Source organism: Aythya ferina (genome assembly GCF_964211825.1).
Source record: "Aythya ferina genome assembly, chromosome: Z".
Taxonomy (NCBI): Eukaryota; Metazoa; Chordata; class Aves; order Anseriformes; family Anatidae; genus Aythya; species Aythya ferina.
In genome coordinates this window covers 68818183-68844691 of record NC_140299.1, presented here as the reverse complement: position 1 = coordinate 68844691, position 26509 = coordinate 68818183, and the positions used below count along the sequence as shown (strand labels likewise).

The window sequence follows — 26509 nt, the reverse complement described above, 5'->3', positions numbered from 1 at the left end:
TGTATTGTTTCATGTTATCCTCAGTGCTGAGACACAGAACAAAGCTTTGAGCTTAAGCTCTACTGTCATTGTAGGAGCAAGATTCTACTGATCTTACATTCTCATATTTTAGTTCTTACTTGTTTCTTTGAATAATCTACAGGAGATAGAATGAATGCAGATGCTGTCTGGTACTGGCAGTCTTCTGTAACCCAGCAGAATAGGGCTGGTTTATTTCCCTGTTTTGTTATCAAGAAGACAATTTACCACGCTTTCAAGATTAATGTCAGCAATTTTATGGTAGTTACCAACCAGTGATTACAGTAATATATTTGTTGAAGGCAGTGGCTGCCCAATCCCCAAAACATGTATTTGTTTATGAACAGATAACAGATAACTCAGAGATAAACAGGGTTAATAAAGCACTTACTCTTAACTGTATTTAGACCAACTGCTAAAACAACACAGTGGAAAAAATATTATACCCTCCTGTTGTATTTTCAGTGCACTTAGCTCCAACTGTATCTGAGGAAAAAAACAGTGAAATTAGTTCTGAAAGAAAGCAAGAGTCTTAGATGGAGGGTAGAGAGTGCACTGTGCCTGCAATAGCCAAATGTTGCTTGATTATAACAAACAGCACTGCTGAGGTCACCTCTGGGGTACTATGTCCAGTTCTGGACTCCCTGGTAGAAGGGAAGGGTGAAAGAGCTGGGACTGTTTAGCCTAGAGAAGAGGAGGCTCAGGGGCACCTTGGCTATTTGTGTGTACAAATACCCAAGGGGAAGGCGTGAAGAAGGCGGACCCAAGCTCTTTTCAGTGTGTGCAGCAACAGGACAAGATGCAATGGGCCACCAAAGGAAACAGGATGTTCCCTCTGAATGTCTGGAAACACTTTCTCACTGTGAGGATGACTGGGTACTGTCACAGGTTGCCCCAAGAGGCTGTGGATTCTCCATCCTTGGTGGTATTCAAAAGCCATGTGAATGTGGTCTGCTCTAGCTGTCCCTGCTTAAGCAGAGGACTAGATGGCCCACAGAATTCCTTCTACCCTGAACCATTCTGTAGAGCATCTTGAGAGCTGTTAACGTGGTCATAATCTTGAATGTTTTTTGGTAATAAATATGTAATTCTGGGTTCAATAAAAAAATAAAATCAGATACTCTCAAGGGCCAGCCTTCTTCCAGTTCTTTGTTTCTAGTATTTTTGGAGGGGTGGCATATCCAATAATAAATCATCTTTATTCATTGTTCCATGTTTCCTTTTAGAAGCAGCTATACGAACAGGACATTTACTGGGTAAAAGCTATATCCAGAATAAATCATTGTAGGACTGAAGTGCAGGCATTATGTATGGTGCTATAGAGCTTTCACAAGAAAAGGCATGGACCAAGATAGAACATGAAGCATCACTTTAAAAGATTTTTGCTTTTAATGCCCTGTGACAACGTTTAAAAGACCATCCCAAGTCTCCCTGACTAGGAATTAAGTAGTTTACAAAACATTTTCCACTCTTAGCTTATCATTTGAGGTGCTTTCTGCTTAAGAGTTCAAGTGTATAATTAAATGCATAACTCTTCTACGTTATTATCTTACTGCACTACTAAATGTAGAAAGTAAACTACATTTCATCTTAGTTCCAAAAACTTTGAAGATTATGCTCTTTGAAGGTATCACGTAGAATCAAGTGCTTTATAATTTACAGTTTTAACATCACCTTTCATAATTGCATCTGTAGCAACTTCTGTTTTTTTCTTAGAGAAGTCTGGGATCTAGGTGAGGGGAAGGGATTTAAACACTCTAATGTTTAAACTCAGTTCTGATTCCAACTCAGCTGACAGGGCACCTATAGAATCAATATCAACATTGTGAGAGACTTCAAATACCAACCCCTGAGGCAAAACATCAGGGTAATCACCATCTAAATTAAGCCGTCACCTATCTTAGACAGCACTGTCTTGTCTCCCTTGCAGCTCATTAAGGTAAGCAACACATAGAAAGGTATCCATTCTGCAACTTCAGCTGTAGCAAGCTGACAAATATGCCATGATAGAAAAATGCTACTATTTTAATAAAATCAGTAAAGATTAAGATCTAGATACTTAGGCATATGTTGGTCCATACTTACTTCATAAGTTCTGGTGAAACACTTAATAAGATAGCTTTTGTGTGTTTTTTTTTTTTTGGTGGCCATACCAGCCTTTTGTTATCTAGACAGATGCCATTGAGGTACCTAGCACACACACAGTATAAAGAACAAGTATTTTTTATACAAGGAAATAGGAGATCATTTCCTTTTTCACATTAGTGTAGGAGAGTAATAGATGCACTAAAATGGTGGGTACAAGTTGGACATTTCTTCAACATCAAAATTCTTCAAAGAAGAATTAATGCTTTTCCATTTCTGAAAGTCCATTTGTGTTCCAGTTGCAGTACTCTCCATTACGAAGCTTTTGATTTTGATCACTGGTAGATTGTCAAATGTCAGGTACTTCACTGTGATTCCCCAGTCATGCTGGCAATTATTATTTCGGCAATACATCTTGCTTTTTTTCTCAAAACCATCAAACTGCATTGGTTTCTTATGAGGCTTTGTTATATAACGCTCCTTGAATGCTTCTCCTAGGACAATGTGATGAGAGTCCTGAAACAACGCACGTGCCAAAAATGGTTAATTGTAGAAACACCTTTTGTCATACTTCCTGACATTTCCCTTCCCCTCACAAATATCATTTCAGTCGTAAAGGGCTTCTCAATACTTGCAAGTCTCACCTTCCAGCCCCTCTTTGCCTTTTTTTTTTTTTTTTTTTTTAAATAGTTTGTTATATTTTCATTAAATACCAGGTACCAGAAAGGAGCAGGGCTGGGACTATCAAAACCAGAACTCTTACATATCACCAGCATATACACATTTAACTTAGCTTCTCTCAAAACCACGACTGCTGTTATTTGAGCCTTGTGCATAAAACTGAAAGCCATCTGAACAACAGATGACCTGAGAGACTCCTGCTTCCCACAGTTTTCTGTGAGTTACGATGCAAATAATTTGCAGAGGTAGCAAAAGCCACACTAACAAATTATAGAGGTTACAGTTATTTACACTTGTTTGTAACGTATTATCAAAGTTTGTTTCAAAAAAAAGCAATATGAAAGCATATACAGAACTTAAGGTGGAATCTGAAAACTCTCAATCCCTTCTGGAAATGCAATTTCTGTTAAATCTATTTAGGCTTGTAAATTGTCAGAACTGAGTTTAGAGGAATTATTTAAAATGTTGGGGGTTATTTGCATGACACTAAGCAAAAAATCTGTTTTCTGAGCTCTCAAAATTTGCACAGGTATTGGTGATAACCCAACACCACAGGGAAAAAAAAAAAAAGAAAAAAGTAACAGAGTTGCATGTTAGACGCATCTTGTTATTTGGCAAAGAAATTAATTTTTTTTTTTTTTTTTTTGTAAGGCTGAGCTATTTCAAACCCCTGTCTATTGACTTCACCAGGGCAGAGGAATAGTGAACTCCCATCAATAGTCCAAAAACAGCTGGTAAAAACAAAAAGGTTTTCTTGATTAAAAAGGAGAGTGCCTGGAAGCAAGTAATCATAATGCTCAGCTGTGGCTTGAAGCACCTTATCACATCTGTGCTTGTCAGAACAGCACGAATTAAAGAGAAGGATCTTAAAAAAAAAAAAAAAAAAAAAAAAAAGCAGGAAAGGCTCAGAATATCCAGATAAGGCTCTCTCACGATTACCGCACCCCATGTGCAGAGTATTGGCTTCCTAGGCCTACACAGATTCTTCAAGTTCAGAAGTACAACAAAAATGTCCTCATGAGATACACAGAAACAATGTGAGCTACCTATAAAGAGTGGAAAACAACAAAATACTGAAGGATTGCAGGACTCCCCTTGCAAAACCCTGGTTTGCCTTGCCTTTCAATACACAAAAGTGGACCATAAACCAAGGTGTGAGTGGATCTCAGTACTTTGTGCTGATAATTTTCTCTCAGCAGAAATAGTGAGAGAAATGTCAGCTGCAGGAAGAGGTCCAGGAGAAGCTTACATTAATAGGGAAAGTAAATATCCAGCAGTTACACTAAGAAGTTACATTATTAAACGTCACATGGTTTCCTGCAAAAATACAAGGATTTTGTCAGAAGGGAATTCAGGAATCCTGAACTGATTTCTGTCATATCACATATTTGCACACCTCGTACATCATCAGCTGCCACCATAATATGCTACAGAAGCTGTTACGACTGGTCCTGTGGCTTAGTGATATACCAATATTTTTTGTCTTCCCCAGTTGGCACAAAATAGCTTACTTTCCACACAGAAAACCAATGCTATTGGTCCAAAAATGCTGACTTCCCTGGAGTTCATGGATGGAGATTTCCATACAGAGGCATACCTTTATAATTCTGATGTCATCTGTACTGCAGGCATATGCTTTGCATTTTCCACACAGGAGGTTCTTCTGGCCTTCCACTACTTTAGGTTTTATTTCTTTCCTCCTGGAATCTCGTAACACCCTTTCCTTCATTTGCAGATTATGTATCTTTAAAATTAACAGATAAATACAAATCAAGATCATAAAAGGCATCGCAAAATTCAGAGGAGCACCAATGTCTGAACACAACTCAAGATGGCTAAGTTCTCTTGGTAGGTAATGTCTGGGGACCCATTACTTATGAGGAAACAAACCATGCCCTGTTCTAGCCCAGAAAGAACATGGTATGTATGTCAGATTAGGCAACCAATGCCAGAATGAGTCTTCAGGATGGGCAGTGTTCATGCCATTGCTCTCCCACCTGAGCACATGGCCCTTTTGGTCATAACACTGTTAAAGTCCTTATAAAATTTAAGTCATGTGAGACTCCCTACAGCAGAAACAGCACTGCTGCTCTGGGCAGTCCCTGGTTTGGAAAGAAGGCTCCAGAAGGGCCTCCATTGAGGCCTCAGGTGGGAGAAGAAGCTCTGCAATGGCTACAGGGCCTTGGACACCCCTTGTTACAACTCAGACTATGAAAGCTCACATGGAAACAGGGCAAACTGCAAATCCACAGGGATGTGGCAGAACTGTGTACAAAGCATTTTTACTTGCAGTGACTGTGACTGGCTTCCTCCTGCCCTCCCTGGGACACTTGTTACTAAGGCCTAGGAGGATCCCCACCTGTCCATCACAGCTGGCTTAGCCCAACACACATCTTTGCATGTCACCTCAGATCCAAGGGTTCCTGACACTTCTTCCTCTGCCCCTCATAATGTTTTCTGATCTGCAAGTGCGTGGTTCACAGCAGAGTTAATGTAAAACACTGTATGCATGCTGATTGTTCCTATAACGCTTGTTTTCTGTCAAATATTGCTTGTGGCAAAGATGAACAGTATTGTAGGCAGTACTGAAAAGGTCACCAGCAGAACAGCATGCACAAACCCAAACATCATCCTGTTAATATCCTGGTCAATGGTTTCTTGAAATCGATAAACCTTAGGCATCACAGCAAATAACTTAGGAAAACACTTGTAGTGGCCTGCTGTTAAGGAAAAGTGCTTCTGGACATGGATATGGATGGACATATTACCACCAGCTGCACAGTTTAAGTAATCCCATCTGCCCATCCACAGTCCCAAACAGATAAAATATTTTTCTTCTAGTAGACAAAATAGTTTATATTTAATTTTTTAAGCTGAGAAATTAATAAATTCTACCTCAACTTTTAAGGCTTCTGCAGTTCCAACCCAGATGACATTTTGCTAGCTAGTGGTATACACTATCCCTTCTCTGCTGGTCCAGCCTCTGTCTGAAACCAAGCACAGAGCACACTTTCCTCACATTATCATGTAGTCCTAGATAAAGCTGTGGTAGATGAAGGAAAATACACACTGTACGTGTAGATTTTAGGACAAAAATATAACAAACCTTTTTTGCAAATGTTTCTTCATCCCATTTCTGGATCTTTTCAACAGCTTTATTCATCATTTCTTCCTTATAACGGTTGCATTTTTCATTCTCAACCACTTCTGTTTTGCTTGTCACAAGGATGCACTTGCTGCCTGCTGCCCTTCCACGACCTATACAGCAACACTTTCATCCTCATTAGTTACTCTTAACACAATGTGCAAAACTAGTAGCTATGCCATAAAAGAGCATTAAGGACTTTCCGTGTGGCTGCTCATGTTTCCTGTACTTGTCTTCAAATTTATATAGCACTGTTTCCTGAACAGCATTCTCTCATCTGTTTCTTCCCTGATCATAAACCAGAACAAATAATTTGTACCCTTCTAGGCATCTTCATGCCTATCTCCCAGCCTCTGCTGTATTGCCTGCTTCTATGGCCTGCCTCAGTTAAGCTCAGGCATGCTTGACATGCTTCATTTACTGTACAGCATCTTGCAGCCTTCTTTGGAAAAAACAGGGTAGAGCAGAAAAGTTCTTACTATTTTTTTCCTCTGCTAATTGGTGTCTATCAAAATAAACAGATAAATAAATAAAAAAAAATATCACAAAACAAAACAATGACAACCAACAGCAAAGTAAAACAAACCAGCAATGAAGAACTGGAAATACATTGCTGTCAATAAAAAGCAAGTGCTGTCTCTTCAATCTGTTGGTGCCTACTGCTTGTCTCCTTTTTGCTGCTGTGACACAGGCAAACATGGATTTCATACCAGTTCAGAAATACTGCACTTAGAACAAGTGTCCTCATTTATTTTTGAGCTCCAATCCCCTCCAAAGTCATGACTTTATGCGGCGTAAAAAGTTATGTAGCTTATTTTCTTTGTATCTTCAATGGCATATTATGAACTAACACTACTCTTTCAGCCATAAGCCAAAACAAGGACTATTATTTCTTTATAGGACAAAACTCAAAAATCACAGCACACAAGCTCTGAAAGCAGAGATCTGAGTGCAAAAGAGATCACATCTCATCAGATTGTGAACTTAATTACTCAGGTGATATGATAAAATATTGCAGGTGAATCCCTGAAAGACAGAGGCAGGTTTAGGACATCTGGGAATGTCAAGTAGAAGCAGTATTTAGTGTGGCTCTTTTTTCCCCTCTAGTGGCCATATAATAAAATCACCTAGGTTTGAGACTGAAGTCTTAGACTCCAAGCAAGCCAAGACAGAAGCTTTTTTTTGCTCTTGAATATTAGAGGTCTGTTATGCAGTGACCTAGTGCTTGGTGAATTATCAGTGGGCACAAAGGGAGTGCCTGTGTTGGTAATTGGCCACTGAGTAGGGGAAGGTCTTTGGGAGAAAAGGCAACACGTGAAACTTGATTACAGCAGTCCTTTGTAAATTATCACAATCACTACAATTCGCACTATTTTTGGCTACAGTTTTTGTAACCATACTTTTGTTTGTATATTTGATTATTCACTTGAGGTTTGCTCTTCAATAGCTCAATAGCCATGTGTACCATGGTTAATTCACATGGCAAAAGAAAAGCCACACAACATTAAGGACTCTGTTCTGTGAACAAATTTGTTACATCCAGTCCCATCATTTATCTGACTGTACTCAAAAGGCACAAAGGAACAACAGTAAGCAATGCACATATTGCTATATTATTTCTGAAGTGCCATTTAGTAGCACTTTTAAGTCAATTTCTAGGCCAAAAGAGTAAATAAAGCAAAGTAATAGCTCTGAATTTCCATACCTCTGACTTGGATCATTTTGGTCACGTTACCGGAGTATTCATAGAGCACAACAAGGTTGCACTGGACAATATCAATGCCTTCATCAGCAACAGATGTAGCAATGAGCAGCCTGTTGTCCTTGCTGGTTTTGAACGCATCCAGCACACCCTTCTGGCTTAGGAGGGTCATACCTACAGTACCAAGAAACTGAGTCAGGAAAAAACACCAAAAGGTTTCTTGAGCAAGCTACCTGTATTTGCTGTTGCTGAAGTGGTACGTGGAAATTAGTACATCTTTTTGATATGGAAAAATACTTTAGGTTAGCATACCCCACTGGCTGTACACAATACCCACTGAACAGCAAATATGTTGATGTGCCACAATAATTGTCATCCTAGGAAAAAGCACCACACACACAGCACCTAACTGATCTTAGTTAATGAAACCCATGCAGATTACTTATTTTAAGACCAATCTAACTCTTAATTTAAGCCATTTGTAGTTCATGTACTGTGATTCTGTGATTCATTTTGGGTGCTGCTTCCACTCCATCATAAAATGTCTTTGTACCACCAAATACAAAATTAGACAGGAGACTGTAAAAGAACAGGGAAAATATCATGAGAAGTAATCACAAGGAAAACAATTTGTGAATTTCATTTGAACTGGCAAAAGAATCCAAAAGGAAAGGTCCACAGATGTTTCTAACTGCTGCTTTAACCAAAGATCCTAGATGGAAAAAGCCAGCATCTACACAGAATTGATTAAAAGTCTTCTAGATACTGAAGAAATCATAGCATAAATGATCTTCTGCTGCTTAGGAACACAGGAGCAGTAAAACAATTTTAGCTCTGTAGCCAGAGCATGTCTGGAGACTGGTATTCCACAGAGCAGACCTGCATACCTGTTGTTTGATCTCTTCTTCCGCGTCCCATCAGAACACCTGGCTTTATGTAGCTAAGGATAGGGTTTTCCTCCATACACTTCTTCAAAGCCTGGAAAGCAAACCAGGGAGTTAGATTGCCATCCAGATGAAATGCCAGTTTGGGACAGCTATGCAGAACCTCCCTGTCCTTGCCTAGGCAATTAATGCTTCTGAGAACAAAAGGCAGAAAAGAAGGTAAAGCCATATTTCAGCAGGGAAATTCTACAAGTAGGTGAGGGAACACAATCACTATTGCAGCCCTGATGCCAGATCTGATCACGTCTCAGCTGGTTTCCTCTCTTTTAACCCTCCCAACATAAAGGCTGGCTAAAGTGCAGGCAGCCTTTCACTGCTAAATAGTATGCATTCCTTTATTTTTTTTAATGTTCTCCTGTAAGCCAGTAGATCACTGAATAGTAGAGCTCTGGGATCCAAAGGAAATGAAGCACTACTTACAAACTGCACTTTTCCACTGCACAGTGAAAGTAGCATCTTCAAACTGTCCTTATGTAAGAACGAATTTCAGCCAGGCTAAAGTAGGCTTTTGCAAATATCACAGAAAGCTGCCAGGAGATGCTTGGTGTTGTTAGTCTGGACCTTACCTTGCATTTAACTTTTTTTTTTTTTTTTTCTGTTTTGTAATTCATCCAGCAAGTCTATATGCAAGGATGAAATGGAGATTGAGACACTCAGCCGATAAGTCTGTTTACAGTAGCCAGAGATTATGACACATTGCAGCAAATGTCTAGGAGCTACTGAAGCTAATGATTAGCAGCACAGTTACTTCAAGAATGATTTTGTTTTCTGGGAACAATGTAGTGGAATAGTGAAAAAAGATCACCCAACCTAGATCTTTGATCCCAGGCAAATATAGAATAGATCAGTGCATCAGAAGGGTCCAGAGAAAATCTGTTCCACAAAGTCTTCCCTTTTCCTTGATCAAGAACACATGCTAGGGCACAGACCTCCTTTGGGCCTACAGGAATCCTCCAGGACACCTAAGAATACCTCCTGATGTGCACAGTCAGTAAAAGAGCAGAGCTGCTAGTTGATAACACTGCTGTACCAAGGCCAAAAATCTTGTAAAACAACTAGCTAAAACTGACTTTGTACCTAAAGTAAAAAACTGACAGCTTAATGATAAACTACAACCTGTAACAAGCAGAAATGATGAAGAACAACATCCCTTATCTTGTAGCTTTTAGGAAAAATAATAACCTCACCCTGCTTCAGAGCACCACTGCTTAGGATGGTATAGAAAGATAAATATTTGCTTAGGAAGACATGCATATTTTTACATTTCCAGATCAAAATGGAAAGGAAAATAGATGAGGCATTACATTTTATCATTTCCCATTGTAGGAGCTTTAAAAAGAGATGTCTTACAGATACTAAGGCTCTTGTCTTAGCAAAGAGAAGAGTGCGAGTCTGTGGGTTATAGCGGTATGCATCATCCAGGATGCAGGCAAGCTCTTCCAGTTTAGGATTCTCATTTGTTTCGTCTTTTGAAAGGGCAATCAGTTCTGGTTCTTTCTCTGGAAGAAAATAGCATTTTATTCAAAAAGAACTAAATCGCTTTCTTTAATGCAGGAAACAGAATTCTCACCTCAACCTACTTTCAAATGCCACCCGTATTCTCTTTAGCTTCTATTTTTACTTGTATTCTTTCAGATGCAAAGAAAAAAAGCTATTGATTAAATGTAACAAAACCCTCAGAAAACAATTTTTGAATCTCATTTCAGAATACATTTTGTAGCAAACTACAGGATCAGTTCTAATCAGAACAAACTTGGTTTCCATTTCTTCAGAAACAACTGGCACTAAAGGGCAGACACCCCAGTGATGTAAAACTGCAGTCAGCACTGCAACACACCACATCACAGCCAGGTTTACAGCACACTGTTGTGAACCCAGAAGCTAGACAACTGCTCAGCCTCCAAATTTCAGTAAAAGAGGTGTAGAGGTCTGCCTGCTGTTTGCCAGGAGCTCGTGGCTTGTCCAGGAGCACTGGGCAGGGGGAGGCTAGGCAGTGCTGTGATCAGTGTATGTTGCCTTATCTAAAGCTGCCAGCACCTATCTGTCCATCTGCTTGTGAAGCAGCCCTCAAAGGATACCACGGCCTTATCTCAAAGGCTGGCACTTAAGAACCTACTACAGCATTTACTTAAAACTACCATTGCTTCCTTAGCTCCTGTGGTAGAGATTGTAATCCCAGAAAGTGAGGACCCCCCCCCCCAACAAACCCTAGTACTACCTTTGTGCCCACAGGAATAGTACAAAATACACAGGAAAAGTACAAAACTTCTAGGGGAAAAAAAAAAAAAAAAAAAAAATTACAGCTATTCTGAAAAAACAACTTGAATTACCCTACCAGAAGCCCTTTTCCTTCCTGCAGTTGTCAGAGGTGACTGTGTGAAATACCTTGAAATTTGGCCGTCAGGTGCTGCTCTAATTCTGTGTATGGTCCATTCTTGACATTTGTGAAAAACTCGGTCAGGTAGGATAAAGCATCTATGATGCGGGCATCTTCACTGATGATGAGGGCATCATTGTATTTCTGACCACAGAAAAAGACACACATACTGAAGCTTCACTTTCCATGGGACAAAGGATGAATGCAAATGTTATTTAGGTAGATTACATATTACAGAATTGTGTTGTTCTTCCATTTGCATGGCAACACAAATGTTACAAAGGCTCCTCTGTGTTATACTACGCTTAGTGAGTACCTTAAGACACAGTTCCTAGAGGATGCATGCTTTAGCCTGTTTCAAAAAAGATTATTAGGTTAAAAACCTGCTCCTCCATGCACATACCATTATCAGGAGGAACAGGAGGGCAGTATCTCTGTATGGAAGAACAGAAGATACACACTTACCCGCAGGTGTTCAGTGCAAATGAAAAGGGCTCTACATATCCTGCTCTCCTCCTCTTTGTCTTCTAGCTGCAGCAGTCTGCATTTCCTCTGAGTGACAACTATCCAGTGTTCATAGTTCTGTGTTCCAAAATCTTTCTTGCTGTTTTGGGAGACAGTATCTAGAAAAAGGGAGGAAACAATCATTTGTTTGCCTTGTTCATCATCACAAATAAACAGAACAGTTGGCCAGAAGACAATGCACTTTCAATGAATTTAGGTCTAAAAAGCCTAAACAGAAAAGTACCGTAAGATACAATCACTGAACTGCTGAGGCTGCAAGCACCTCTGGTGATCTTTAGGACAAATCCCGGCTCAAAGCAGGGTCACTTAGAGCAGATTTCTCAGGACCACGTCCAAATCAATTTTGAGTATTTCCAAGGATGGTGATGTCACAGCTTCTCTGGGCAACCTGTTCCAGTGCTTGACCACCTTCACAGCAAAGAAGTTCTTCCTGATGCTAAAGGGGGATTTCCTGGGTTTCTGTTTGTGCCCACTGCCTCTTGTTCTGTCTCTAGGAACCATCTGAGAAGAGCCTGGAACTGTCTTCTTTATTCTGTGTGTTTCAAGTTACACCCAGAGATTAGGCTAGAATTAACCTGGTACAATTCAGTTGAGGATCTATGTAGATACAAACATTTGTAAGGCTTTTACCAATAAAGTTGGAGTTCTCTTTTCCTGTAAGAATCCCACAGTATTCAAGACACTGTAAATGCATTGCTCCTTGGATTACCAGCTACTCAATAGTTCAGTAATCATCTGTTATATGGTCCATGGTACTTAAACGTCTATTACCCAAAGGGCTGTTCTGGAGGCAGAACTAGCTAGTACCTCTTTGTTTTGTCCATACTCTGAGAACTTCATAAATATCAGTACTCTGAGGGTCCACAGAAGGGAAGGCAATGACATTTTATGCAAGAGGAACTGTGACAGGGAGATAAGCTTCAGAAACGTTTACTTAATTTGCTGTACAGCTTGGAAAGTTTGTTGTGCAATTTGAAAACAAAAATTATTCTTTGTTTTTTATTGCCTTGTTTTGCTTTCTAATTCTCCCTTCCAGCCATGGAGTACAGTTCATTCTCCAATATCTGGAAAGTGGGGGAAAAGTAATTAGGAAAATACGGAAACAAGGAAGACAGGCTCAAGGCACCCTATTCAGTTTGCAAAGGCCAGTCTAAGTGCAGACAAAATCCTTTAATTCAGAGACGGACTCGATAGACCAAGGCAGATCCTGAGCATAACTCTTCAGGGGTGTCCACTTTGCGCTGTAGCTCTCAAACTGTATATAAGACCATTTACTGGACACCACTTAGGAACCCTGCAAAAGCAGACAGGATCAATGTCATTTCTGCAGGGCTGCACAATTCAGTCTCCTGACAATGCCACCCATTGTTTCTTCTCACAACTGTGCATCTGCTTCTCTGCAAACCTGCACATCTCTGGCAGCTCATGAAGCTGGGATCCTGCAGACAAATGTCTCCTTTCTTTGGCAGCTGTATCCTCTCTCTGACGGTGTTTCTGTTCCAGAGATCCTCTTCTGCAAAATTATCTTAAATGCTTTCATCAGGAAATAACAGAGGCTTGGTAAACAAAGGAAACAGGGGAAAATGCAGCCAAAAATGTGAGAACAAAAGGCTGACCAGAAAAGGTGGTCAGGGTACCCCTACAAAGAACTCTGTGTGCAACTCAGAGAGACCAGAGATACTGTGTGAAGAAGTCTCAGTGCAGCAGAAGAGAGAGAAAACTTTCACGAAGAGGAAGAACTTAGAGCAGTCAGAGTAACACAGAGGCTGAGTCCCTTCTCACTTTCATTGACGGAGACAGCTAGGAATGAATCATCTGGAGAAATGCTTGAGTGAGAACTTCCAACTATCTCTCATCAACGAAATCCAGCTCACCACATTTTGAAAGCAAGCCTTTTGGTAGCTTTGTTTCCAATTCAAGCTGATGTGACAGTGTCAAAAACACACCATTCTTAGCTTCTAGAAACACAGGCTGAAATCCAAGCAAAAATATTCAAGGTTACAAAATTAATCACAAGTAACAGGACAGTATGTGACTCTTCTACCTGTGATCTCTCATGTAGGTAATACTGGTTAGAGACAAGTAAAAAGGAAGGAGGAGAAAGTCAGAGGAAGATAAGTGACTGTTGTAGCAGCCATGAGGATTTACACTGATGTAATCGATGACAGAATCCCAGTTATAGGCATGTTATAGTGCCTTACCCACTGAGTAAATCGTCCTCATCAGTGCCTCTGTCTCGGACATCAGATTTGAGATAATAACTGCAAAGGGATTGTGAACTCGTCTCTTAACCAATCTGACATCTAAAGACAAAAAGCAGAAGTGAGTGGTCAGTGGCTTCAGTAAGTCGAATGTTTTCCTGGGCAGCACAGAACAAATCCTCATCTGGAAGAACACTACATACAATGCTCTGTGCTATCATAATGATGTTTATTGTTAGTAAGCATTATGTTTGTGCAGAAACAGTTCCCAGTCTTCACTGGCAGAACTGAACTGACTTTTCTGCCTTGCTAAATGAATACCAGACACTGCAGCTCAGCAAAGAGAAAATTTGTTTTTTCCTGCTGTTTTCAGTACCATCCCCTTCTGGAATGATGTTATGACCACATGGCTCTTCATGGGAAGAGCCAGGAGAAATTTAAGTATTTCCTAGGAGGGACAAAAAAAAAAAAAAAAAAAAAAAAAAAAAAAAAAAAAAAGACACAACATCATCCACCTCATTTCTCTACCTTTCATCTCTCAACACATTAATCTCAGCAAAGTGGTGGCATGGCTGTGTTGACCCTGAGGTTGTCTGATGGGAGCTCTGTTTGCAGTATGTGACACAGCAACGTCATCTAGTACAGATGATGACTTGCAGCTGATGAAGCTAAGTCTACATGGTATGGTCTGCTTTTTCTGCAGGTTCAGGGATGCTTGTGCTGGCTCTTGTGGTGCTGGCTACATTGTTTTTTGCCTGGTCACATGAATGAGCCCTAAAACTGGATGCAATCTGTGCCCAAACTGGCATTGTCTTACTGCAGGGCAATGCTTAAGTGCATGCTCAGACCTCTTTCAAGCTATCAGGAAGCAAAGCTCCAGCTGACTTATAAGCTCTTAACTTCACCTGACAAAAGTGGGTCAGATAGCTGAGTTATTGGTGGTGCTTTGCATCTCAGAGGAAAATGAAAAGGAAACATTTACCTATTTCTGGCTTGTTCATGAACCTTTGCAGTTCTTGTATGTTCTCTCTGACAGTGGATATGGCCTGTATGTCAAGGTAGGAGCAGAGACTACAGATGTGCTCTATTGTTTCCTCAATGTTCTTGGCATTACCAACTCCAACAGAAGCAGTCAAACCTAAAATCTGAACACACACACATGAATAGCAGTGTTGGTCCTTTGTCACAAGTAAAAAAAGACTGGAGGTGCAGTTACCAACCAACAAATGGTCACTGTCTTCAAAAACAAGGAAACAAAGCAAGCAGCTGAAGTGCCTGAAGTCCTAAGTGCCAGGACTTATTCTTGAGAGTCAGACCTTGACCCCACTCATGCCTTCTCCATGTTGGTCAAGCCTTCTGTATTTAAACTGCAAATAAATTATCCAGCTAATTTAATCCATCAACAGCTGCATTTGCCTGTGCTCATCACACACAGAAACAGCAAATCCACACCCAGAGCTGTCCTCCACACCCACTCCGAGGAAGTGTCTTTACAGCAGTTTCTTGGCAGCTGAAGGGAAGATGCAACTGGGGAAAATAGTTTGGAGGTAGCTGAAGAAAGAGAGGAGTTGCAGGTGCTAGCATTTTTATTTGCAGCCATTGATAAGTGGGAGTTTGAACTAGACTAACACAGAAGGCAAAACTTCAGGCTTTGCTGACCACACTGCAATATGTTTCTCATTAAAGTTTCCACCACTGCCAGGCTGAGCCTTACCTGTGGCAGTTGACTTGCAGAGGAGTTAAATTTCTGCTCCAGATACCTGGTCATTAACACGTTGTAAGGGTGGTTGCCTGTAGTGTTGTGGCACTCATCGAATATCATCAGAGTGAAAATGGAGAGGGAGGTAAGGGACCCGTCCTCGAAGCTATTCACCAGGATCTGGGGTGTCACTACGATGATGTCACTATCCTCTATAACTTTTTCGACAGAGACATTTGAAAAATTTTCACCACTAATTCCTTGAACAGAATATCTAAGAAGAAATAAAAGATAATGTATGAAAAGAGGATGTTCTGCAAAGAAAAACAAACAAATAAACAGCTAGAAGGGTTAATTTTCAGCAAGCCCTAGAGGGAAGTAACTAAATTAAAAATGTTGGAACCTATAGTCTGACCTGCAGAAACTGAGAAAAACAAGTGCTGAGAGTAAACAGCTGGATTTTCATCTCCCATTAAATGAAATATATTAGATTTGAGGGGTGGTGACTTTGTCCATTTAAGCTTCACCTGTCAGTTCACAGTCAAGTTGTATTTGCAGAACCTGCCCTTCACCTGTTTTCTGTGTACAGCTGGTAGCACATGACTGTTTTCTGTCCAGCAGCCTCCTTTTCCCATAGCTATAGGAATTCCTATATATTTGTTCAAAATCAGAAACTGCAGGGTATCAATACTCCCCTAGGAAATTTTCAGTTCCATCTGAGAGGTTGACTGCCATCTGAAGAAAGGTTGAAAGGTTGAACAAGTTAGGATCCTTTCTTTTGGAAAAGAAGGAGATGCTACCATTTGAGAACAAGATGCATCCCAACTCTGGTGCTTCCAAGTGCCTTGTCCTTGGGAGCAGAGCTGCAAGGAGCCTCCAGGGAAAAGACACGTCAGCCCTTCTCCAGAGGCAAGCACAGGTATGCTTTGGCTATTGCCACAGATGCAGTACAGCCAGTGTGTGAACTCACCAGAGCAGAGGCACCACGCTCTTTTCACAGCACTTAGCATGTTGACTTGTCATTCTTACCACAAACCATCTCACATTAGTGAGAAACATTCCTGTCAGCAGTTAAACCATTACATTTTGCCTGAGCTGTAGCTGAGTGAGAGTATAGCTTATCTTCTGTGGAGGCAGAATTACACTTACCCTTGTCTTTCAAAATGGTGCTTGAAGACATTTTTCTGCTGTTCATACACTGGGACTTTAGTTGCAAGAAAGACAACTTTCGCCTTTCGTCCTGCAGGCATGTTTTGGAAATGGTGTTCGCAAATCAGAATTGAGACGAAAGTTTTTCCAGATCCTTTAAATGAAGAACATGATGGGTAAGGCACTAGAGTGAAAGGTCATGCTTGTAAGCAGGGGCCTGTCCCCTGTGCTTGCCGTCTGGGCCTTGAGCAACAGGGAGCTGGCAAAGGGACTGTAATACTGCCAGATGCTCTTGGTGCAGAACCAGGGCCTGCACATCTCTGTTGCAGGTCCCAGACAAGTTACACAGCTCTGTTCCACAATGCACAAAGCTGAGTTCATAATATGGCATCTCCACATACCCCAGAAATGATTACATGGAAAATAATGGAGTACAGAGGGCATGGGTGGCAGCAGCATCTGCTTCATGAAAGAACATGCATATTCTCTAACATATTTTGTTGTTAGTAATGGACAATTTCTGATTTTTTTACATTCACTTATTCTGGTTCACCTCTACTTTTTTCCAGTGTTGTGCAGAGGAACAAGGAGAGTGCTATGCTGCCCTTTGGAGGCTGTCTTTTCAGCTAGGTGGTCATCCCTTTCTCTCCTGCAGTCTCAGTCTGCAGACACCAGGTGAAAAGCTGTCTGCAGTGTTATTCGTTCTGTTTGAAGTCACTAAGTGTATTTCTGTTCCTGGTGTGCGCTACCACATGAGGCCAGGCCATGGCACAGGTACCAGTGTTTTCAGCCTCAGTCCTTCCCGTTGTAGCCTTGCGCCTCTCACATTTCTCTCTTCCCCACTAGCATTCAGGCTCAGTGTGTGGAGCACCTGAGCTCTTCTTCGCTCTGCTGCCGCTACCCCACCTGCTTCTGCAGCATCTGGGGAGAATCAGGCTAGCAGCAGAGAAAATACGGTGGGGAGAAAGAGCTGAGTGATCTCTCTTTTGCTGCTGATCTTCACTATCAATTCAGTACTGAGCTACTGCAAAAGTTCCCTGTGGTGGTCTGGTGCTGCAGGCAGCGAAGCACAGAGTCTGACGAAGAGTCTGATGGGAATTCATTCTGTTTTTCCTAAGGGTTGCAAGGCAAATTGCTCAAAGACTCTACTCTTGCAGGGATGTCTGCTTTTAAATAAACAGCTGGAAAAGTCTGACTCAGTCTTTACCCTCCTCTGTCCTTCACAGCACTCTCTTCCAAAATACTTGCATTTTCTTACCAGTAGGGGCACATATTAAGGCATTTTTCCCATCGATAGCAGGCTGTGCAAGTTCAATCTGGTAGCTCCGAGCCTTCTTTGTTTCATAGGCAGGTGGAGGTTTGCCAATTCCTTCTAGGAAAGATTGCAAAAACATGGATTAAGCATCATTTGTCAAAGAGTGTTTCAACAGAAATGGATAAAATGTATTGTCCCCCACATGCTTAGTATCCAAAATGATAGAGCTAGTGTCCTTGCAGTCTACACAGGGCATTCTCTGATGGAAAATGCTTTTTACAGGACACATGCATCAGACAAGAATTGTATGTACTTTTGATGGTAGGCTTTTGTTACGAGATTGTTAGCAGATTGTGCTTCCAAAAATGAAGTCACTCCAGCATCTTGGAAGACAACTCTCACCTTGACTGGACATCTTTAACTCAGAAATAAAACATATGGACATATTTTTCCCAAAAATATGTGTACTGAGTTCAACTTGTATTCCTTCAGCCTTCTGCTTCAAAGACTTTTAAATAACAGTCTTACCAGAGGGCTTGTATTACAGAACAGTATGTAGAATCCACAGGTGGGACAAAATTTCACATATGAAATATGTCAGCAACTGTACAGATCCTTCACAGCCACTTTCAGCTACAGAAATTGGCTGACATCAGGTCTTGTGTGCATTGGTTGTATCAGAGAAGAGATATAACAACAGCCTGATGTTGGAAACTTCGTTGATAATGTGCTGATGGAACAACTCTGCATTGGAAATATGGTAAATGGAGGGCAACCTCTAACACATGTAATGTCCAACATGCAATACTTTAAACACTGAAAGAGGAGATAGCAAAATCAAGTCATTGACTTGTACTACATCTTCAGTGCCGTCCTTTGTGGCAAATCACATCTGCTTCCTCCAGGGGTCTAAAGGAATGAAGAATCCCCACTGTAAACTGTTGCTAAGTCTTACCTGCAGCTGAACCAAGATTTTCACTGAGATTATCATCAGGTTCTGCTTCTTCAGAATACGTCATACTGGCTTCAAGGCAGTCCTCAGAGGCATCTGTCATTTCACTGTCAACATCTTTGGCATTATCTGTACAACGACAAAAGAAAAAAGTCATGTTAACTACCCTTTTGATTTTAAAATGCTGTATTTGCTGGGATGGAAAGGTGAAAGAGATGGTTACTAGCATGGAAAAGCTACACTAAATGATGCTGCATCCAGGCTCCCTGTTACATAAAATGCATTGCATTCAGTGTTGGTCTTAGGAAATCCACAAACTCAATGCATATTTAAGTACCCCTTAAAAAGTAAGGGAGAGAATAGACGTGTAGAGACAAGATTACTGATCTAATGTGGACATTAACCACAATTAAACACATGTAGGAGTCCAAAGAAGCTTTGTAAATTCAAGACTTTGTTCTCCCTTTACCCTTATTCTTTGGAAGGACCTAGAAACTGTGGGACTATCTATATACTTTATTTGTATCTATCTATCTATCTAAAAGTATCTATATAGTATCTATATATATGTATATAGAGAGAGAGATACATATATATATGTATATATATACGTATACATATATATGTGTATATATATATCTATATATATCTATATATAAAGTATATATATTATCTATATATAAAGTATCTATATACTTTATTTATATCTGTATACTTTATCTTACGTGATAATATCAAGACACTAGAATTTTCTTTCGCCCTGTAATTATTTACCTTTTCAAACAAATTTAAGTAGGCTTTGCAAAGAGTCTCACTGTGAACAGAACACACCAAGGCAAAGCACTGTTTTTGGAGAGGGGGAAAGAGCACAAATGTGCCCTAATCCAGCTCCTGAAAGCATATGTTACCCAGGATTAAATTCTACTGGTAACCCTCCTTAACTGCTAGCATTAAAGCACTTCCAGCATGTACGATATCACTTCAGTCAGCTTTAAACTAGATGTAAGCAGATGCTGCCCCAGAACAGTGAGAACTTTTACTTTTAAAATATAGTTGTTATCCGTATCATATATATAGCCATCAGCTATGTAAAATAGTATCTATATATTTGAAAGTATTATTCTTATATATTTTATATTGAATTTGTTCATAATTTGATTAACCATATCAAACTAAATCCCCAGATAAGAAATAACACACACACACATTTGACTACTGCAATAATATTTCTTATTCTGAATATTTTCATGTAAAAAGCCACTTAAGAGTGGCTTGTCTAACAAATAAAACAATCATTTATGGTTTGGGAAAAAGCAAATACAGACATAAAGAAATAGAAACCAATTTATCCAAAACCAATTGGCTTAATGTTTTAGTAGTGAAATACATATATTTAATTTTATATAAGAGATATTTTAATTTTTAAGAAAGAATATTGCTGGTTTTCTGTTTTGTTTCATTTTTAGCATTAAGGAGAAATGCAGTCTGATGGTATCCTTTTAAATTGGTCTTACTCTCCTGAAGAAACAACAAAACAAACAAAAACAAACAAACAAACAAAAAAAACCAACAACCTGTCTTGTTACAAGAAGAGAAAGAGAACATCATAAAAACAATTTGAAGTTTACCTTCTCTTATATCCCACAGTTCACTTGCACTGTAATATCCTGTGGTATCTAGTGCCAGCTGAAGGCTTTTTGGCCAGTGCTCCTTATCCGACCGACAGAGACATTCAATGAGTTTAGTTATGCCTGCTGCTTTACTTCTGTTTTCGCTAATCTGCATGTACAACAAACAGAAGTTGCTGTTGCTTGTGAGCAATCAAAAGCAATTCTCTGACATTTTGATTGATTTATATTGTTTGATGTTCAGTTGAAAATTACATTTCCCTCCCACAGAAGAAAAAAAACAGTCTCCAAAAAAATGTGGTCATTTACCTACTACTGCTGCAATTCTGCCTGCCTAGGTGTATACTAAGATTAGCTGGACTACATCAACAGACAGATTACTTGCTTAAATATTTAGAACACCATAAAGCAAACTGTGTGGCAGGCCTGATATTTAGTCAGAGGCAACCTTCCTAAATGTTATCTCTGTAAAGAAAAAACTCTTTTAAGATAAAATAGCTGCAAACAACCCTCCTCAGGAGTCACAAGGAGCAAGAACACCTTACAGACTCCTTCACCTAGCATCATTAATTTATTATTACCAATCACTCATTAACTACCACAGGTTAGTGTTAATTGTTATCAGCCATCAGTCAGTAATGACACTGAGGTAACAGTAAAATTGCTGGGTAACAGTAAAATTGCTTCACATCCAGAAGTGTTAAAAACATCTGTGACACTGCATTTACCTAATGACTTTGGACCAGAAGGTTTATTTTACTCTATGGGCATCTCTTTGGGTGCTGACAAAACTCAAAATGCCATACAAAGTTTCTAGGGTTTTCCACCGTCCAGGTACTAGTCTATCTGAAACACCATTACAAGTAAGAATCAGTTTAGCTGGTATCTAATTGCCATTTTGCCTACATCCACCTCTATTTCTAGGAGGCTTAATGCAGCATGAGTGCTCCAAAAAGGGGACTACTGCAAGGCACAGCAAGACACCCATTTGACCGCAACATGGCACCTTCCAGAAGCCCTGAGGTCTCTTCTCTGGAGCATCGACTCTGCAAACGTATGTGGCTGGGCACAGACAATGCCGAACATTTGTACAGCAGCAACACCAGGCAAATACAGGGGTTTTGCCATTAACCAAACCTGCTGGATCTCTTCGCACTCCCTGTCTATCAGGCACGTGTTTATGTAGGGAATGAGTGCTACTGGGTCGACTTCTAACATTGTTGCCTCTATCCGCTTCAACAGCTGTCTGTGTAACTCCAGTTTTTCCAGTTTGCTGAAGTCCCAGTTCTCAATTGCTTCTGCCAGTCCTGTGTAACCTTCAGGAAAAAATGGGTCAAAGAGTTACTATTAATTCAACTTCTGGCTAGAATACCCATGTGTGAGCTGCAATACACTTTCTTAGCCACTCTGGAGAAACAAAATTGTTTTGGCTTGTGACTGACAAAAGTCTAGGCCAACAACAATTTTTATGGATTCAGTGACTATTTACATTACCACATCTTCATATAAGTCCTGGTTTTGGCTGGAACAGATTTACTTTTCTTCCTACTGGCTGGTATGGTGCTGTGTGTTGGACTGAGGATGGGAAAAATTTGATAACACATGGATATTTCAGCTGTTGCAGAGCAGTGCTTGCACAGAGCCAAGGACCTTTCAACTTCTGGTGCTTCCCCACCAGCAAGGAGGCTGAGGGTGCACCAGGAGCTGGGAGGGGACACAGCCAGGACAGCTGGCCCAAATGGACCACAGGGATGTCCCGTGCCATGGGGTGTCATGGTCAGCAGTAAAACTGGGGGAGTTGGCTTGGGGCACTGCCTCTACTTGGGATCTGTCTGGGCATTAGCCAGTGGGTGGTAAGCAATTGCATTGTGCATCACTTGCTTTCTATATTCTATTGTTATTGTTTTTCCCTTCATTTTCTGTCCTATTAAACTATTTTTACTCAACCCATGATTTTTTTTCACCCTGTTTTGATTCTCTTCCCCCATCCCAGTGGGAGTTAGTGGGAGAATGAGCAAATGGCTGTGTGGTGCTTAGCTGCCTCCCGGGTTAAACCACAATATGAAATAAGAAAAGACTTTTGCTAAAAGAGCAGTAATACTTGCAAGGAGGACAAAAATGCTATAAAAGGTCACTCACTGAGTGTGTTCCCTTAAGTGGCCATTACAACCCACTTCCTTTGGTCCTTACAATCCTCGGATCCATTCAGTCTTTGCAAATACTCCTACATAATTTGTCCAGAGCACAGACACTGCTCTGCATCATGAGAGCCTTTGGACCCCTTTGATTTTATTCACCATCTACGTTTTATTCCTGTCCTTGGCTCCACCCTCATTTAGTATTTCCTACCATAATGCATTCATTTCAGAACCCTGACTGAGAACTAGCCAGACGACTTCTGCCTAGTTAGTCAGCAAACAGCTGAAAACAATGTAATGGGACAGAAAACAGCAGGGAATACCACATACACGACTTGCATGATTTGTCTTGGTTCAGAAGAGAAGGAAAGCAGGACGTTACCCCAGAGGGACAGTGGGAGCACAGAACAATTTCCATAGCTTTTTCTTGTCTTTTGGAGGAGCGGGAGAGCAGTGTGGGTACTTACCATCACAGTGTCTTTAACCTGGTTGTCACCTATCTCTTCATTTGCCAAGGACAAGAGTAATGCTCATTTCTAGTTTAAGGCCAAAGAGCTCTGTTAACTGTTGCAACCCAAAATGAAAGTGAGTAAATAGCACTTGGGGATAGCACTTGGGGTCAGTAGGCAGATGTTTTCAGTGTTTCTGCTGGACACACACCAAACCAAATGCTATGAAAATGTTTAAAGGGGGCATTTTTCTGGAATCCCGGGATCAACAATATAACACCATGGGAAAAAGTTGCCCTAGAACGAATATTTGCTTCACAGGGAGGGCGGGACAACATCCAAGCGGTAAGAAAGCCAGCAACAACTGCTCCCTGAGGTACCGTAGCCATCGATGCAGTAAGTGAAAGCAGTAGTGGCTTTTCTCATGAGACCTGTGGAGATGAGGTTTCTAACAAATCCCCAGCAGCAACCTGTGACAGAACCCACTCCTGGAGAGCGGAGATGCCAAACCCCGACCACTTTACGCTTCCACCATCTTTTTTTTTCCTGCCACCTGCGGGGACCTCACACACCCAGCAGCCACAGCTCCCCGGGGGGGCTCCCCGTGTCCTGAAGGGGGGGTGTCCCGGCGGGGGTCCTCCTCCTTCCCTCACACCCACCTGCGGCCAGCATCGCGTCCAGCATCCCTCGAAACCACCCCCGGGCCTCCAGCTGCAGCACGGCGTCCAGGAAGAGCGCGGCGGCGCCGCTCACCCCCCTCTCCTCCTCCTTGCGGATCCTCTCCCGCAGCTCTGCCGCAGAGAAGCGCTCCCGTCAGGGCTGCAACCCGACGTGGGGGGAATCGGGGACACCCCCGGGGGGCACCCCGGGGCCCCGCGGCCGCGGGCAGGGCGCTGAGAGGCCCTGGGGAGGCTGTGGGGAGGGGGCGGCTCACCGTCGGGCAGCCAGTCCGTCATGTTGCCCAGCACGTAGACCGGGTTGAGGCTCCGCTCGATGTAGCGGCGGTAGCACTGCAGGTTCCGCTTCTCCTCCGCCGTCATGGCTGGGCTCCGCCGGCCGCCGCCCGGCCCGGCCCGGCCCCCCCCCGGCTCGGCACAGAAAGGCAGCGAGGCCCGGCGGGGAATGGAAAACGAAAGCGGCCCCCGCGGGGAGTGGAGATCGCGGCCCCATCCGCAGCCCGCCCTCTGGCCGCCAGCGGGCACAGGCAGCGGCTCGCAGCTTCGCGAGCCTCCTATCGCCACCAACAGCCCCACCGGGACACCGAGAGACGGGCCTGGGCTCCGGCACAGCCGCTCTCCCACTCCGCCTCCTCAAAGGGAAACGGGGAGAAAATGAGATGGAAAGGGCTCAGGGGTTGGCGTAAGGATGGGGAGAACAAGAGAATGCATTGCCTATCACTATCAGACTAGAGCGGTGAGAAAAAATAAAAGGAAATGAAAAACACCTTCCCCACCATCCACCATCCTCTTCCTCTTCCCCCCAAGCAGTGCAGGGGAATGGGGGCTGCGGTCAGTCCCTGACACTTTGCCTCCACCGCTCCCTCACGGTCCCTCTCTGCCCCTGCTCCCCGTGGGGTCCCTCCCAGGGATGCCGTCCTTCCCAAACTGAGCCTGGGGGGCTGCCCACAGGCAGCAGCTCTTCAAGCACTGCTCCCACACGGCTCCGTCCCACGGGGTCCATCCATCCCCCAGGAGCAAACTGCTCCAGCATGGGTCCTCCATGGGCAGCAGCTCCCCAAAGATCCCAAATGTGAGGTTCTCTCACATTTTCTCACTCTCTCCCAGCAGTTGTTGCCCTAGGCTACGAATGGCCCTAGGCTAGGAGAGACTTGCATTTGGGCTGTTAGCTTAACCAGAGCAATGAGAAGAGAGAAATATCATGCACAGCTGACCAAAACACAGAAAGGCTACCCACTCCTAGACTGGGAAATGCTGAACAACTGAGAGAGGAAGTCTTCTGCATCAAGCAAAGGACAGGGGAACAAGCCCCTGTCAGTCATCTCTCCACCCCGCATTTTCAGTAAGATAATCTCTTAGGGCTTAATTTGCTTGTGAGTAACAAGGAAGAAGTGTTAGCCTCTATGTGAGTTGCCCAACACACCTTGTAGAGCATGGTGATTAGACTGACAGGTAACAAACATAGCAGAGAGGCATTTTTACTTGGCAGTGCCTACTGAGCCTATTTCCACGTGAGAAGTGCCTATTACAGCTTTCATTCAGTAATGAGTGATATTAGCACTCAGGTTCTGCTCATCACAGACGGAGTGTTCAAAGATTCAAAGATCAGTGCTGAGGGTGGGTAGCAATCGCTCCGCCAAGCAGAAACCCAGTCTTGTCCTTCATCTGAGAAGAGGAGGAAATCAAACTCCTTGCTTGCTGCTTCTCCAGCCCTAGATGGAGAAGTCAATCTGCCCTGTGAAATGGACCTGCTGGGCAGGGTGGCTGCAGGAGGGGTCCTGAGGGCAGCAGGGATCAGTCGCACCAGGCTGGAGATGCACCTGGTGAGCACAGGAGGCTCTCCCAGGCTTTGTCGTTGCAGGGCAGTGGTGCAGTGGGATGGGTTGTGGCCTGTGCGGTGTCTCATGCTCACATTCTCAGTGGCTGTGTTATGCTACATCGTAAGTGGTGGGTTGCAGTGGCCAAGCACATCGGGTGAGAAGAAGCTGCAGCACTGGGAAGACCTTAATCTGCTTGTGCTGCTGCAAACCATGGTGCTGAGCAGTTTCCTGGAGAACTTTCTAGGCAAGGGTGTAGGAAAAATGTTACTTTTTCCCAAAATCACTTGTGGCTGCCTGGAAGGGTCCCTGTGTGACCCACCAAGTCCTGCCTTAGAGAGTGTGGTCCAGCTGGTGGGAATAAATGATTTTTTTGATTGGTATTATTATTTTTTCTTTTTCAGAGCATAGTGTGTAGTTGTGTTCCTCAGCATTAAATTTTGCATGTCCAACTTTTTGCAGGTCATCAGCTGTAGATTTTCCTCGTGATCACCACCTGGAAGCAATTGCCCAAATGGCAGAGAGCAAAACATCACAGGAGGTTTTGAGACTGATGGCCAGCCATAGCTGATGGGACCACAAGAAGAGAAACTAACAGGTGTGGCAAATGGGAGATGGAAAAGTGTGTGGCCAGGAGAAACTACAGAGAGCACTGGGAAGACTGAGGGTGACAAATGACAGACAATGGCAAGAGAGGGGAAGTGCTGGCTTACTGGTGTGGGTGGTGCTGTAGGGTCAGCAAATTCAGGTTCTAAGTTAGCAAGGCAGGGCCCAATAAGGAAGGAGTGAGTGAGATGGGTTGTGTGGGAAAAGGAGTATCAGCTCAATGCTGTCTACTGGATAGACCAAGTGTCTAAGGTCAGTTACTGGAGGGATCCACAGTGCATGTGTGTGTACATGAGGGTCTTTATCCCACCTCCATGTGCTGCTGAGACCAGTCTCCAGCCCTTTGACCCACCCCTGGACACACAGGCCAGGAGAAATTATCTCTAAGGACCCTGGGGCTTCTTGTTGTTGTGGGGAGGCTGCACGTGCTCAAATGCATGGCTGCACCTGTCTGCTGGAGC

The 26509-nt window shown here is 42.4% G+C and overlaps 1 protein-coding gene across 2 annotated transcripts; it reads right to left on the bottom strand.

The window, feature by feature from the left end:
• Window positions 1-251: 251 nt before the first annotated feature.
• Window positions 252-24188, bottom strand: RIGI (RNA sensor RIG-I). 2 transcript variants are annotated; one of them, XM_084504047.1, is made up of 18 exons: window positions 23883-24188; window positions 23608-23739; window positions 21499-21677; window positions 20362-20512; window positions 18737-18862; window positions 17785-17898; window positions 16527-16680; window positions 15393-15651; window positions 14661-14823; window positions 13679-13780; window positions 11418-11575; window positions 10961-11096; window positions 9926-10074; window positions 8519-8609; window positions 7635-7805; window positions 5891-6042; window positions 4382-4528; window positions 252-2619 (listed from the first exon to the last, which is right to left on the bottom strand). In XM_084504047.1, the coding sequence occupies exons 1-18, from the start codon at window positions 23986-23988 to the stop codon at window positions 2305-2307; spliced, it is 2805 nt and encodes a 934-aa protein (XP_084360173.1). In that variant the 5' UTR covers window positions 23989-24188; the 3' UTR covers window positions 252-2304. The 2 variants fall into 2 exon arrangements, with proteins under 2 accessions (XP_084360173.1, XP_084360172.1); XM_084504046.1 differs by having other exon boundaries at window positions 17785-17895; window positions 23883-24095.
• Between the last annotated feature and the right edge of the window lie 2321 nt (window positions 24189-26509).